Here is a 15,728-nt window from a genome sequence, read left to right as displayed (position 1 = left end):
CAATAGGGCAACAGAAATACGATGGACAAGAACAAAGTGAACATACAGAGCGCTTCGTTCTTGCCTGTTGTCTATCTGTTGCACTTTAGTTAAAAATGAATACACACAAACTCATCCAGTTTTCAGTTACTATGTTGGGCTTATAAGCCCGCTTGTGTCCTGGAATATCTCATGGCCATGTATCCTGTAATTTAATTTCTGGCCATGTGCTTAGAAGTCGCGTGTCAATCTGCTAATTTTCCTGACAATCTTGTGTGATGTGCAGGCACAAACAGTTAATGGTGAAACCATGCAGGGTGTTGTGCAGGGTGTAATCTGCACTACAAGTGCTGCTTTGATTGCTTTCAGTTCAGCTTTTCTAGGTGTAGGGCAACCTGGTATGGTACTCACTTATATGGGGTTTAGTTTTATGTAGTGTCATACTACTGTTACACTGCTATTTCCACATCAGTGTTCTATGTGTGCCTGATGTTTGCTTGCATATTCATTAGCAACCTCCTCTGTGTGTTTTGGAATAGCATAGTCTTCTGGCCTAATTGGTTGCCCCAATATTTCACGGTATGGACCTGTTGTGTTTCAAGTTCAGGTGCTCCCGAGGCTGTTTCTGAAGGGAGAAGTAGTCGTCCTTGCATCTCATATGCTAGCTGGCATAGTATCTTGGGACCAGGTTCTGAGCTCTTGAGGCAAAGAATTTGTTCTGCAGGCTGCAACTCTACTCTGTCTAGGCACTTGTTCGTTTGCGCTTTCTCATAGAGGTCTTCAAGCAAAGTAAAGTCTGAAATACCTGTTGTTACCCGATGCCTGTATTCGATGAGTTGTCTTTTTTGTGTGCTGCTGGTAATTCATACCGTACGATACCTTGGACACAAGCATAGCATCTGCGATTTCCATAGTATCGACTCGTCCACCCCTCATGGTTTCAAGATTATTCTTTTCACCAGGTGTAGAATTTGCGTCCAGGCATGGCATAATTCTTTCACCCACATGCTGGCTCTGCTGTCATGGTCTTACACTAGCTGAGGATTTGTGAATGTTGACGTTTGCCAGGCATTCTCAGATCATGAACAGCAGGTTGCCATTATCCCTCAAGAGAAAAGTGTATAATAGCTGTGTCTTACCAGTACTCACCTATGGGGTAGAAACCTGGAGGCTTACGAAAAGGGTTCTACTCAAATTAAGGACGACGCAACGAGCTATGGAAAGAAGAATGATAGGTGTAACGTTAAGGGATAAGAAAAGAGCAGATTGGGTGAGGGAACAAACGCGAGTTAATGACATCTTAGTGGAAATCAAGAAAAAGAAATGGGCATGGGCAGGACATGTAATGAGGAGGGAAGATAACCGATGGTCATTAAGGGTTACGGACTGGATTCCAAGGGAAGGGAAGCGTAGCAGGGGGCGGCAGAAAGTTAGGTGGGCGGATGAGATTAAGAAGTTTGCAGGGACGGCATGGCCACGATTAGTACATGACCGGGGTAGTTGGAGAAGTATGGGAGAGGCCTTTGCCCTGCAGTGGGCGTAACCGGGCTGATGATGATGATGATGACTTGCAAATATGTTTCTCCAGCTATTGGGAGCACAATGTGCAATCTGGAGTAGTTCTTGATTCTAGTCTTTTTTCCGACGTTGATGTAAGTCGACTTACAGGCGAGAGGCCAGACTGGCCAAGAAAGTCTGCAGCGTTGTCGAGGGCTTGTTGCACCATTCTTGATTTCTGTATAAGATAGCTTTCTCATAGACTGTAATACACCATAGGCTGTAGTGTTTCTTGTAGTATGCCTGTGTTTTTGGTGTGGGTGGGCCAAATGTACCTCCAACTCTGACCTGGAATTTTCTGTTTTTCAGAAAGTTACTGTTTAAGTGCTCTACCAGAAATGTTTTTGCTAACTGTTCCTCTTATAATAGCAGGAGCTACTGTTGTTAAAAGCCTCTTCAATCTTTCATAAGCGGTATTACACAATGAATAAAGTTTCTGCTGCTTATGGCCCACTCATGTCTGCCAGAAGGGGGACAACTCTTAAAAAGGTTTTCTTTGTCCTATGTGTGCGACGTAGTATGAGCATTCATGCCTTGACATTTATACATCTGTAGAACCATCTTCCTGACAGAGTACTTGCTATACCTTATTATGCTTATTTGTGCAGTGCTGTTGAACAATACATATTGATGCAATTAATATTTACTTGCTCGAATTATCACGAAAGGTGGTTGTTTTACAATTCTGCCCTTTGCTTTCTATTGGTGTTAGATTTTGCATAAGCATGCCCCCCTCTGCAATAGTATGTTGAAATTTAAGGGTTCAACAAAAGGTGATGAACTAAATCGAAGTGCAAGAGCTTTTTTTACCTATGACTCCCATCGAAATGCGACTTCCATGGCTGGCAAATCAACCCCTCGCCTTGTGTTAGCAGCAGAATGTTATAGCCACAGTGGCAGGTGTATAAATTGAACAACAATATTTTTGTCTATAGATTTCTTTTTCATGCCTGTATGTAAGTAAAACTTGGAATAAGTTTGTCATTGCAAAAAATCACAGTTTGTGGTCCTTTATTAAATAAACCACATATTCTGTATAGTTGAAATGCAGAAATTTGTTCTAAATTCCTCGGCTGATATGTTCTTGCACGTAGCGTGGTATTTCATTACTTCTAAAGAGTAATCACAGCAGATATAGTTATATGTGTTTACACACTTATATGTGATCACAAACTTATTAGAAACATGTAAGGCATTAATCTTTCTGCACACTTTATCAGCTGTGAACGTGCAAGAACTGCTTGTACTGGCTGACTTCACTGCACAGCTTTGATTTACTTTTCTTCGGCGTGTCGTTTTATACTGTTTTATCCCCACTAGAACAGGCCGCTTGCCTGCTTTTCGCATTGTTGCACAAGTTTTACATGACGGTGCAGGAGGGTACGTTATCACGGTGCCACCATAGCAAGCAAGTAATTTACTTAATGTACTAGCTGTAGAGTTAATTACCTTTCAAAGCAAGTGTTAATACAGATGTAGTAAGATACAAAGTCCCCAACATAGTCAATGTTTATTGGTTTCTGTGCAAGAAAAAAAATTCTCCAGAGAAGAGGTGCAACTTCATCATCATCATCATCATCAGCCTAGTTACGCCCACTGCAGGGCAAAGGCCTCTCCCATACTTCTCCAACTACCCCGGTCATGTACTAATTGTGGCCATGTTGTCCCTGCAAACGTCTTAATTTCATCCGCCCACCTAACTTTCTGCCGCCCCCTGCTACGCTTCCCTTCCCTTGGAATCCAGTCCGTAACCCTTAATGACCATCGGTTATCTTCCCTCCTCATTACATGTCCTGCCCATGCCCATTTCTTTTTCTTGATTTCAACTAAGAGTCGTTTACCCGCGTTTGTTGCCTCACCCAATCTGCTCTTTTCTTATCCCTTAACGTTACACCCATCATTCTTCTTTCCATAGCTCGTTGCGTCGTCCTCAATTTCAGCAGAACCCTTTTCGTAAGCCTCCAAGTTTCTGCCCCATATGTGAGTTCTGGTAACACACAGCTGTTCTACACTTTTCTCTTGAGGGATAGTGGCAACCTGCTGTTCATGATTTGAGAATGCCTGCCAAACGCACCCCAGCCCATTCTTATTCTTCTGGTTATTTCAGTCTCATGATCCGGATCCGTGGTCACTACCTGCCCTAAGTAGATGTAGTCCCTTACCACTTCCAGTGCTTCGCTACCTATCGTAAACTGCTGTTCTCTTCCGAGACTGTTAAACAATACTTTAGTTTTCTGCAGATTAATTTTCAGACCCACCCTTCTGCTTTGCCTCTCCAGGTCAGTGAGCATGCATTGCAATTGGTCTCCTGAGTTACTAAGCAAGGCAATATCATCAGCGAATCGCAAGTTGCAAAGGTATTCTCCATCAACTTTTATCCCCAATTCTTCCCACTCCAGGCCTCTGAATACCTCCTGTAAACATGCTGTTAATAGCATTGGAGATATCGTATCTCCCTGTCTGACGCCTTTCTTTATAGGGATTTTGTTGCTTTCTTTGTGGAGGACTACGGTGGCTGTGGAGCCGCTATAGATATCTTCCAGTATTTTTAATTATGGCTCATCTACACCCTGATTCCGTAATGCCTCCATGACGGCTGAGGTTTCGACTGAATCAAGCGCTTTCTCGTAATCAATGAAAGCTATATATAAGGGTTGGTTATATTCTGCACATTTCTCTATCACTTGATTGACAGTGTGAATATGGTCTATTGTTGAGTAGCCTTTACGGAATCCTGCCTGGTCCTTTGGTTGACAGAAGTCTAAGGTGTTCCTGATTCTATTTGCGATTACCTTAGTAAATACTTTGTAGGCAACGGACAGTAAGCTGATCGGTCTATAATTTTTCAAGTCTTTGGCATCCCCTTTCTTATGGATTAGGATTATGTTAGCGTTCTTCCAAGATTCCGGTACGCTCGCGGTTATGAGGCATTGGGTATACAGGGTGGCCAGTTTCTCTAGAACAGTCTGACCACCATCCTTCAACAAATCTGCTGTTACCTGATCCTCCCCAGCTGCCTTCCCCCTTTGCATAGCTCCTAAGGCTTTCTTTACTTCTTCTGGCGTTACCTGTGGGATTTCGAATTCCTCTAGGCTATTCTCTCCCACTATCGTCGTGGGTGCCTCTGGTACTGTATAAATCTCTATAGAACTCCTCAGCCACTTGAACTATCTCATCCATATTAGTAACGATATTGCCGGCTTTGTCTCTTAACGCACACATCTGATTCTTGCCTATTCCTAGTTTCTTCTTCACTGTTTTTAGGCTTCCTCCGTTCCTGAGAGCCTGTTCAATTCTATCCATATTATAGTTCCTGATGTCCGCTGTCTTCCGCTTGTTGATTAACTTAGAAAGTTCTGCCAGTTCTATTCTGGCTGTAGGGTTAGAGGCTTTCATACATTGGCGTTTCTTGATCAGATCTTTCGTCTCCTGCGATAGCTTACTGGTTTCCTGTATAACGGCGTTACCACCGACTTCTATTGCGCACTCCTTAATGATGCCCATGAGATTGTCGTTCATTGCTGCAACACTAAGGTCCTCTTCCTGAGTTAAAGCCGAGTACCTGTTCTGTAGCTTGATCCGGAATTCCTCAAGTTTCCCTCTTACCGCTAACTCATTGATTGGCTTTTTGTGTACCAGTTTCTTCCGTTCCCTCCTCAAGTCTAGGCTAATTCGAGTTCTTACCATTCTATGGTCACTGCAGCGTACCTTGCCGAGCACGTCTACATCTTGTATGATGCCAGGGTTCGCGCAGAGAATGAAGTCGATTTCATTTCTAGTCTCACCATTCGGGCTCCTCCACGTCCACTTTCGACTAACCCGCTTGCGGAAAAAGGTGTTCATTATCCGCATATTATTCTGTTCTACGAACTCTACTAATAATTCTCCTCTGCTATTCCTAGAGCCTATGCCATATTCCCCCACTGACTTGTCTCCAGCCTGCTTCTTGCCTACCCTGGCATTGAAGTCGCCCATCAGTATAGTGTATTTTGTTTTGACTTTACCCATCGCCGATTCCACGTTTTCATAAAAGCTTTCGACTTCCTGGTCATCATGACTGCATGTAGGGGCATAGACTTGTACCACCTTCAATTTGTACCTCTTATTAAGCTTCACAACAAGACCTGCCACCCTCTCGTTAATGCTATAGAATTCGTGTATGTTACCAGCTATTTCCTTATTAATCAGGAATCCGACTCCTAGTACTCGTCTCTCTGCTAAGCCCCGGTAACACAGTACCTGCCCGCGTTTTAGCACTGTATATGCTTCTTTTGTCCTCCTAACCTCACTGGGCCCTATTATATCCCATTTACTACCCTCTAATTCCTCCAATAACACTGCTAGACTCGCCTCACTAGATAGCGTTCTAACGTTAAACGTTGCCAGGTTCAGATTCCAATGGCGGCCTGTCCGGAGCCAGGTATTCTTAGCACCCTCTGCAGCGTCACAGATCTGACCGCCGCCGTGGTCAGTTGCTTCGCGGCTGCTGGAGACTGAGGGCCGGGGTTTGATTGTTGTATTCATATAGGAGGTTGTGGCCAAGTACTGCACCAGGGTGGCCAATCCTGCTCTGGTGAGAGAGTGCGTTACCGGTTCTGGTCACCGGGATCAGGCCGCACTCCAGGCCTGTTTGTGCAATTTTCTCAACACACGTTTTTTTGTATTTTCCGGTGGAGAATTGCGCGGCACCGAGATTTGAATCACGGTCCTTTTGCACTGGAGACGGATACTCTACCGTCCCCGCAGGAGTTAAATTAAAAATTGGATTATGGGGTTTTGCGTGACAAAACCACTTTCTGATTATGCACGCCGTAGTGGAGGACTCCGAAAATTTCGACCACCTGTGGTTCTTTAACGTGCACCAAATTCTAAGTACGCGGGTGTTTTCGCATTTCGCCCCCATCGAAATGCGGCCGCCGTGGCCGGGGTCCGATCCCGCGACCTCGTGCTCAGCAGTCTAGCACCGTAACCACTGAGCAACCACGGCAGGTCCCGCAGGAGTTGTACGCCTCATTTAACCTACAGTGGTGCCCTATTTGATCAGTCAAGGTGGGCCAATCTGAGCTCGTTTATACCACATGGATGGCACTCGGCTAGAGAACCTGGTATTTATGACCTGCACATGTGTGGCCACACATAATTGAGGATATATAATTTTTTTAGGAGGGTTTCCGTACAGTGATAAAATGAAGGAAAAGACATTAAAAAGAAAGAAAAGAAAGGGGGAAAAAAGGAACATACTTGTCATTTGAACTCGTGATCCTTCCATGTTGTCCGGAAAGGTAGCTCAGTCGGTTGGTTCGTCGAGCCAGCGGTTACTTTCAAGCGCCATAGCTCCTGCTCCGAGCCTCATACTTATGTGGAAAGGGGCTGGTGTTACTGAAAGTTACTGATTCTGAGTGGTTCGAAGGCATAATTTCTTGGAAAAATGGCCGCCAGAGGAGCAGCGTGAACTCAAGCGGCTTTAGAGACTAGGAAAACTGCCTTACAATATTTAGACCTGAGGGGAAGCTTCGTTAACAAACTATAACACGGCAATCAGCACTCGAATACGACGAGAGAAATTATTGAGACGTGGAAAATTCCCTTGAAATAAATCTGGTTTGCGAGACAAATGCTTGTATGTATTGAATCTCTTAAAAGATGAGGGGGGAAATATGCGCTCACCGAGAGGGCATCGTCAGCACGAGACCACCACCAGGCACCTTACGGGGATGTGGACAGCTTCGCGGCCGGAACGAAGCCTCCCCTCTCCGCCGGCCAAGCGTGGAAAACGCGCTTTCCGATCGCTCAAGGTTGCGCAGGAATAGTATAGCTCTAGCGTCTAGGAAAAGCTTTAACAGGTGCGAGGGCGGCACGCATAGCCTGGGAAGCTAGCCGCCGGAATAGCTATCTCAAGTACTGCTGCTGGCGAGGGCGAAATACCTTCGTGTAATTATAATAACCCTAATAGGACTTCTTTCAAAGAAAAAAAAAGAAAAAAAAGAAAACTGCTCAGAAGGCTATACTTCGAGAGCTATGACTGATGCTTTTCTATATATATGTATTCATCTCATCTATGGGATCGCATGCGCGCGCTGTTTCTTTGTCTCTGCGTGTAGTAGTTAAGAGAGCCAGTTTAAGGGCGGAGAAGAGGGAAGGAAAGGAAAGTAAACTTGCAGCGCCGTGGTTTTAAAGCGCAACCGTGGTAGAGAAACGGAAAGGCGATATAAGCATGCGTGTCCATGATACGCACACGACAAACTGCCTTACAATATTTAGACTTGAGGGGAAGCTTCGTTAACAAACTATAACACGGCAATCAGCACTCGAATATAATTATAACCCTAATAATAATTGTAAATATTCATCTCATCTATAGGATTTAAAGCGCGCGCTGTTTCTTTGTCTCTGCGTGTAGTAGTTAAGAGAGCCAGTTTAAGGGCGGAGAAGAGGGAAGGAAAGGAAAGCAAACTTGCAGCGCCGTGGTATTAAAGTGCAACCGTGGTAGAGAAACGGAAAGGCGATATAAGCATGCGTGGCCATGATACGCACACGACAAACTGCCTTACAATATTTAGACTTGAGGGGAAGCTTCGTTAACAAACTATAACACGGCAATCAGCACTCGAATACGACGAGAGAAATTATTGAGACGTGGAAAATTCCCTTGAAATAAATCTGGTTTCCGAGACAAATGCTTGTATGTATTGAATATCTTAAAAGATGAGGGGGGAAATATGCGCTCACCGAGAGGGCATCGTCAGCACGAGACCACCACCAGGCACCTTACGGGGATGTGGACAGCTTCGCGGCCGGAACGAGGCCGAACGAGGTGCAACTTAACGTGCATGTAATATTTTATTCAAGCCACGGATTTAATGCTATTGTAGCAAATTCATTACGATAGCCTACACTTTTGCTCTGTCACATTTATTATAAATAAGCTTTCAAGATGCATCGGGAAATTCACGCTTGAAAACGGACAAGAAATGCGACTAAACGGTACCGCGTTCAGCACAACGTTGAAATTTCTGGTACTTTGCTGTTTTGTCATTTGCTCGTACCGAGGTTGAAATAGTTCAAGCTGCTCCGTAAGCGCGATTTTTGCATGCTTCTAAACAAAGGAAAATTGTGACGACCGCATCGTCTGGTGGGGATCGAACACCTCCTAGTACTGACAACTCGCAAAGGCGTACGACGCAAACGTGAAAATGCACTTCATTTGATGCGTGGCGTGTCAACAAACGCATATAAATGGGAGAACGGAATCTGCAGGACAAGTATTTTATTCTCCCTTCCCGTACGTACCGAATTCGGCAATCCACGTCTCCGCGCATTGCACTTGTGAGAGACGCCATTATCCAAAACAAACCGGCGAAATTGCTCCGCGATAGCTCTCCGCGCAATTTCGACAGAAAATCGATGCGACGGTGCCACGAACCGGTTGGTCGACGGTTGGTCGACGGGTCGGCACTGCGACTGTGATTTTCATCGCAAACGACGGAAATCGCACTTCCGGTGCGACGAAAAACGCATCATGTGAAATAGGCTTAAGACTGGGCGTAGAAGAGGCCGAGCGTCAGGGCAAAATAGCAATTCCTTTGCGCTGAGCATGCATTTTGGCGTCGCCGCTGATAGCGGGTAGAGCGCGGGGCTAGTTTAGGTATTGGCAGTAATGCGTCGCCATTAGGCCGGTAGCCAAGGCGACATTAAATACCGGAGGGGGGGGGGGGTATCGCCTCCGCCCAGAGCTCTACCAACTCTCGGGTAATACCCTATCGTCGCAAGAGGAGCGGCAGGACACGAGAAAATCTTTTCTCGAGCGCGCTGGCTTGGTCTGAAAGATATGCTGTACTGACAGAAAATGCTAAGCAGCAGTCTACCCTAAGAAACCTGCTGCCCAGGAAAGTGTGGCGTGGACCTGCTGCAGTAATTCCCCCATGCATGGCACGTCAATAACGGTAATGGGAGTGAAGGGCTGAACAGAGCGCGGAAAAGCCGCGTTACAAGGACAAACAAGATCCGTTCCTAAAGTGTGCAGCTTTGTTATATCCTTCTTTCTCTTCCTCTCTTCTCTCCTTTTGTTGTGTTGCGCCCGATTGACTACACATCTTGCTGGTGTTTCGAAAAGCGCTACGTTCAAAGCTGGAGTGGTGGCGTATTCGCGAGCCGAGTTCGCAAGTGTCTTTCATTCTGCACAGGTGGGCGCGTTGTCTTTCCATTTCATTTCTTTCTTGGTTTCTCTTTCTTTTTGTATTTTTGGCTATATTTGCGTTTTTCGCCCGACCGTGCGCTTCACTGCGCTACTCTTTGCCCCTTCATTGCCGCTTTACTGCCCAGCAGCCGTGTTCTGCCTTAGGCCGAACGAGCAGGCAAAAAGCCCAGGCGCCGCCAACTTGTTGAGGCGGCGCCGCGGACACAATGGAGCCTAGCTCAAGTTCAAGTTCATTTATTTACCACATACTTGGAGTTACACATAAGTGGTTGGAACGAGGGAAAAAAAGCTGCATTACAAACAGCTTGACTGGCCCCACGTCCCCGGTTCACTAAGGCAGCATGGCAATAAAATAGAAATACATTTCAACGTCAGCAACAAATGAGGAAAACATGATATGCACAGAAAACATACTTTACAAAAACTGAGATTTAACTGAACATATTTAACACAGCATGCTTAATGCTCATTGAGTTTTCCCCCAAAACTGACAAAATTAGCGTTATTTAAACAAGAAAGATGCCACGAGTGCCCCAACGAAAAGCTTTAAGGATTACCGAAGGGTAATTGAGGGCGACGCAACGAGCTTTGGAAAGAAGGATGATGGGTGTAGCGTTACGGGGGATAAGACTAGAGCAGACTGGGGGGTGAGCGAACAAACGCGACGTAATGACACCTTAGTTGAAACCAAGAAAAAGGAATGGGCATCCGCAGGGCATGCAATGTGGTGGGAAAATAACCGATTGTCATTTAGGGTTACGGACTGAATTCCAAAAGAAGGGAAGCGTAGCAGGGGGTGGCAGAAACTTAGGAGGGCATATTAGATTAGGAAGTGTGCAGGGACTACATGGCGACAATTACCACCTGACCGGGGTACTTGGAGAATTATGGGAGAGGCCTTTGCCCTGCAGTGGGCGTAGCCAGGATGATGATGATGATGATGATGAAAAGGTAGCAACAGGTCTTCATAACATACAGGTTGGAAAGCTGAGGCACCTTTGAACCCTTGAATATATTTCGCCACACCTGGCCACACGACAAGTTTGTTTTCGAGGCGCTCGGTCCCTCTGCTCCGGAAATGTGCACACAAAGGCTGCACAGTAGTTGCCAGAAATCGGCCACTCTATTTTTCTTTCATAGGGAATCTTTCTTCCACTAGGGCAGCGGATTTCGCCAGGGCGAGCTTGCATCGGCGCTTTGGTTTACGGATCCAAACGATGGTGAACTCTAAAATCCAGTGTTGGCTTTGAGTGGGATTTACCATTGATTGCAAAAGCCACGCCTAATCATACCGCCTCCCGCCCCCCAAGTGGCTCATTACAGCAGACAATCGTTCAGAAACATCGGATCACTAAGAATTCTATTTCTTAGACATATAATTTGCCGATTCTCCCTTCTGGTCCTTTCTTTTGCTTTCATTTATTTTTCTCGAAGGCTGTAATTAGAAATTTGCTGGTGCGGCTGTCCCATTTGCGACACAAGTGCGACGCTCAACGCAGATGGAGTAGCAGTTTAATTACTCTCGTGGTCCGCGAACCGGAATCGTTGCGTATAGTATAGGAATGGTGCATGTCAAGTCAGTGCTCGCTTCGAGCTTGTGTTCTTCATTTTGATTGAATAAAGTCTCACCTAAGTGAGCGGGGGCCGATAGCGGAGGTAGTGCGATACCGGGCAGACCTGTGGCACAGGTGAAGCAGGCTTCATGCACTCCGCCAACTTCCAAAAATAGGTTTAATATCGTGGGTCCATATAGAACCCGCATCAGATATTAAGCTGATAAAAACAGAGTTCTTTATTATGCTATTTACAATACATCAGAAATATGTGTTACAGAGCCAAGGAAAAAACGGATAAAAGGCGTATAATCTAAAAAGGCAAACAAATGACTAAAGAACTAGTTAGTGGTGATAGTAATAAAAGGCTAAAACTGTAAAGGTATAAACAGGGCGAAAAACGCTTCTCTAAAAACATTAAGAGGTGCCTATATGGGATTTAAGAATTGTTGTGGAGGCGTTGATCGTGTCGCTGATGCACAGGCGTTTCATAGTTTGTAGGTATTGCCTACTACACAGTCTGTGCATCACGCGATCGCTCCCCTGATCCCAGGTGCCAAGGCAGCCGACGACAACCGCGTCCACCGTCACGCGTTGGAAGCGCCGAAGGAGATGACGCTGTACGGGGGCGTACTTCTCCTCCTTAGCCTTCCAGGCGTCCTGGAACGCCTGCAGCCTGTTCTCGAAAGGGCAACAGACGTCCAGGATCAGTGCCTCCTCTCCACGGGCCAGTACCAGCTCGGGCTTGTGTGGTGTAGTGCCGACGACCTGGTTCTCTGCGGTAACCGTAAACCTCCCCAAGGCAGCCTTTCTTATTCTGGCGACGATGGCGTTATGACGCTCCGTCATAGCCCGGCTCTGCCGCATGCAATGGCAGAGTACATGAGGCAGTGTCGGCTCCCCGTACCCGCAGCGCCTGCATCTTTTGTCGGCTGCGGGTGCCCAGACTCTTGTGGCATTGAGGGGGAGGAGGTTTAGCCGGTCTCGATCTACGAAACGCCAATCGATGAAGTAGGTGTAGCGGCCGGACCTCGTTAAGTGGGAGTTTTCCGGGTCGGCCGCCACACACACCATCGCCTTGCCTTGGTTCTGTTTGTCATGCAGAGATATATACACACACACACACACACGGTAGTGGTAAAGATGATGAGGTAGCACTTTTTTTTATACAATACCTGTGCTTCGCATGGCGATCTTTCTCCCCTCTATGAGTCCGGTTGGAAGGAGTTCGGAGCCTCTTCTATAATTATTTTTTCATTCACTTCTATGTTGCTCGCCTTCGTACATGGGGCACCCTACCTAATTATAATGGTCGATTCGACACGTTGCTATCCGTCCCGGCCTGTGCCGATTCAAAATTTTCAGCTGGTCTTGCGGTGAATAAAAAGAAATGAAGGAAATGCGCGTAGTGTATTGCACTTGCGCACGGGCTTGAAACGAAGGCCTCAAAGAAGGTCACCTTGAGCAGTCGCATTCAGACAGAATTAAGCATTCCGCTTGCGTGTTTTCCGCTCGCCTGCTCTGTTTTCTACGAGGTTGCCGTCGTTGGTTTTGCCTTAAAAACAAGCTTGCACTCGGGTCTCGTTTCTACGCGACAGCGTTTCGTTAACAGTGAAAGACTGAGGCGTCGCGAGTTCATTCGTGACATAGAGAGCATAGAGTCTCTAGACAGGCTGAATTTTATAAAATTGCCCACGCTGTTGCTGAGGTTACCAATGTCGGCAGGGCGCCCAAAAGGCAGTAGTTACACGGAGTGAAGTGAAGGACATCGCTTCTCGGCCTTTTGGCTAAGATCACTGCCCCGGGCCGAGAAGGTTTTCGCAAGAGTAGATACCGCTATCCCGGTGGTCACGTCGGAGCCACGGCGGACCTCCAGGCAGACCGCAAGCGTCCGCCGACCAGGATCGACCCGCCCGCCTGTTTGCCTACTAAAACCCTTGATAATTTGAACGTAGCGACACACTCCTCACGGCGCTTTCCTGCTCGATTCTTCTCGCCCGCCGGCTGCACACGGCGCGCTTTTCCTCCTGGGCTTCCGCGGACGGGCCGCAGGATTCTATGGAGCCGTGTTATTTTGGGCTAGTTGCGCGGCTGAGTGGGGTTGAAAATTTTGAGAAATGCTAATAACAGCATCGATAATGCTGGAGGCAACGTTTATGAGGAGGTTGGTTTTTTCTTAAAGCCATATGAACGGGGTATAGCCATGTAAAGGAGCTTTGAGGCGAGTTCTATACTCCAGACAATTTTTCTGCCACATGATCCGATGCTTTACTTCGTGCGTCTGATCTAGTATTGCTTGTGACACATCCCTTTATGTGTGGCTTGTTAAGCGAAAGCCTTAGACCTCTGTTTCAAATCCCGTTCTGAGCTACAGAAAATATCACGTGACTGATGGAAGGCGGGAAGCGAACTAAAGCGTGTGCAGCCGCGTTAAGAGATCATTATTGATTAGTAAAGTTATTATTGATTAGTGGTTGGATTAAGATGAACTCGGGTGTATTAGGGAGGATTAAAGTCGATGAAGGTGCATTAGGGTGGATTAAGGTGCATAAAGGAGGACTAGGTTGGATTAAGGTTGATGAAGGTGCGTTGAGGTGCATTAAGGACGATTATAGTGGATTAGGGTGGATTAAAGTGTATGAAGAAGGATAAGGGCGGATTAAGAAGGATTAAGGAGGATTACGGTGGGCTAGGATGAATGAAGGAGGATTCGGGTGGATTAAATTGAATGAGAGAGTATTAGGGTTGATTAAGGAAGATTAAAGTGCATTAAGGAGGGCTAGAGTAGATTAAGATCGATGAAGGTGGATTAAGGTGCATTAAGAAGCACTTTCGTGGATTATGGATTATGAATGAAGGAGTATTAAGGTCGATGAGTGTGGATTCGGTGGATTAATGTGCATTCGGAGGATTATGGTAGACTAATCGGTCTTAATACTCAATGAACCCTAATTCACCTGAGTCCACCTTAATGCTCCTTCATCCACCTTAATCCTAATTTTTGCACGTTATTCCACCTTAATCCTTATTCATACACGTTAAGACAACTTAATCCTGCTCAATAGTCCCAATCTATCCTAATGCACCCTAACCCACCTCTATCAAACCTAATCCAGCTCGATGGTCCCTAATCCACCTTAATCTACCCTAATCCATCCTAATCGGTCTTAATCCTCCTTTATCAATCCTAATTCACCTGAATCCACATTATTCGACCCTAATCTTCCTTTATACACCTTAATCCTCCCTAATCCTTGTCACTGCACTATAATCTACTATAATCTACCATAATCGGTCTTAATACCCTTTCATCAGCCCTTCACCCTAATCCACCATAATCCGCCTTAAACCTCCACCCACCTTAATATTTGTTCATGCATCCTAATCCTTCTTAATGCACTCTAATCCACCTTAATCTTGTTTATTACACTCTTATCAGCCTTAATCCTCCCTAATCCATCTTATGTCAATCTCTAATGATTCATTAATTAACTTGGGTAATCATTCTCTTATACAGGGGTGGACATGCTTTGGATCACCTCTGTCCTTCCTTGGGTCACGTGATACATCCAGTTTACAATGCGACCTTGAAACATAGAGATCTAAAGGCTTTCGTCTTAAAACTTAAAAAAAAACTCGATGTTGTCTAGCTAACGCTCATCACCTGCAATACCACGGGTATAATTGCCACTAATTTTTTCAGGGCGCAAAGCAGAATCTATAATGCTGCACTTCCGACTGAACAACAACAGTTAGCGACTTGCGAGGTGATGGAGCCGCCCCAGAATATTAAGCATACTGAGGACAACCGCAACAGAAACGCTGGTGAGCAGGCCGGAAGAACGAAAAAAAAAACGCAGCATCACGGGATGCTTCGCTACGAGCTATAAGAAAGACGCCTCAGCTCGCAAACAACGCTGTTCTATGTCGAAACAAAGTTCTTTCGGCCAATTTTATGGAGCCACTGCTTCCTGCGCAAGCCGTCACGCTTTCATTGTGGTCTCATAAAAACGGCATAGCAATCTTCAGGCTTCTTGCTGCAGTTATATGCGCAACAGCCCGGCATAGAGCTAACACATAGATTGACACATCACCACCACGACCGCCCGCACGGAACTCTATAACTTCATCTTTCATTACTCCCGCACCTCTTCTGAACAACTTTACCGAACAAAGCCTTACATCTCCCCTCGGAATCTCCTACTTAAATACTTCACCCGCCTCGTAATCACCTAGTTCATCCAAGGACCTATTACCTATTCAATCCCCGGAGAAGCTCCTGTATCTTCGCTTCTACTGTTTATACAGGGGTTTCTGCATGGCCACAAATATCGTAATAAAGGAATACCCGTTATCCCCAGCTGGATGCCATGTATGCGGTACATCGGAGCGCACTCTGATAGCCTGGGAAAAGCACTATAGCCAGCAGCATGGATGTTCCA

The 15,728-nt window shown here is 46.0% G+C and overlaps 1 protein-coding gene and 1 non-coding gene across 2 annotated transcripts in view; both read right to left on the bottom strand.

Moving 5' to 3' along the window:
* The window catches only part of LOC142563503 (uncharacterized), a 36,636-nt gene extending 24,501 nt beyond the window's left edge, over nucleotides 1-12,135 (bottom strand). Inside the window, exon 1 of the mRNA XM_075674052.1 lies at nucleotides 11,911-12,135. Coding sequence (XP_075530167.1) covers nucleotides 11,911-12,135 — 225 coding nt within the window. The remainder of the gene's footprint in view (nucleotides 1-11,910) is intronic.
* On the bottom strand, nucleotides 11,368-11,557 carry LOC142565077 (U2 spliceosomal RNA). The gene has a single exon (XR_012824785.1). It is a non-coding gene; the product is annotated as a U2 spliceosomal RNA (small nuclear RNA).
* Nucleotides 12,136-15,728: the final 3,593 nt, after the last annotated feature.

This window comes from Dermacentor variabilis, chromosome 11 (genome assembly GCF_050947875.1).
Source record: "Dermacentor variabilis isolate Ectoservices chromosome 11, ASM5094787v1, whole genome shotgun sequence".
Classification (NCBI taxonomy): Eukaryota; Metazoa; Arthropoda; class Arachnida; order Ixodida; family Ixodidae; genus Dermacentor; species Dermacentor variabilis.
Note: the sequence above shows the minus strand (reverse complement) of the source record. Positions and strands in the feature narration are given on the sequence as shown.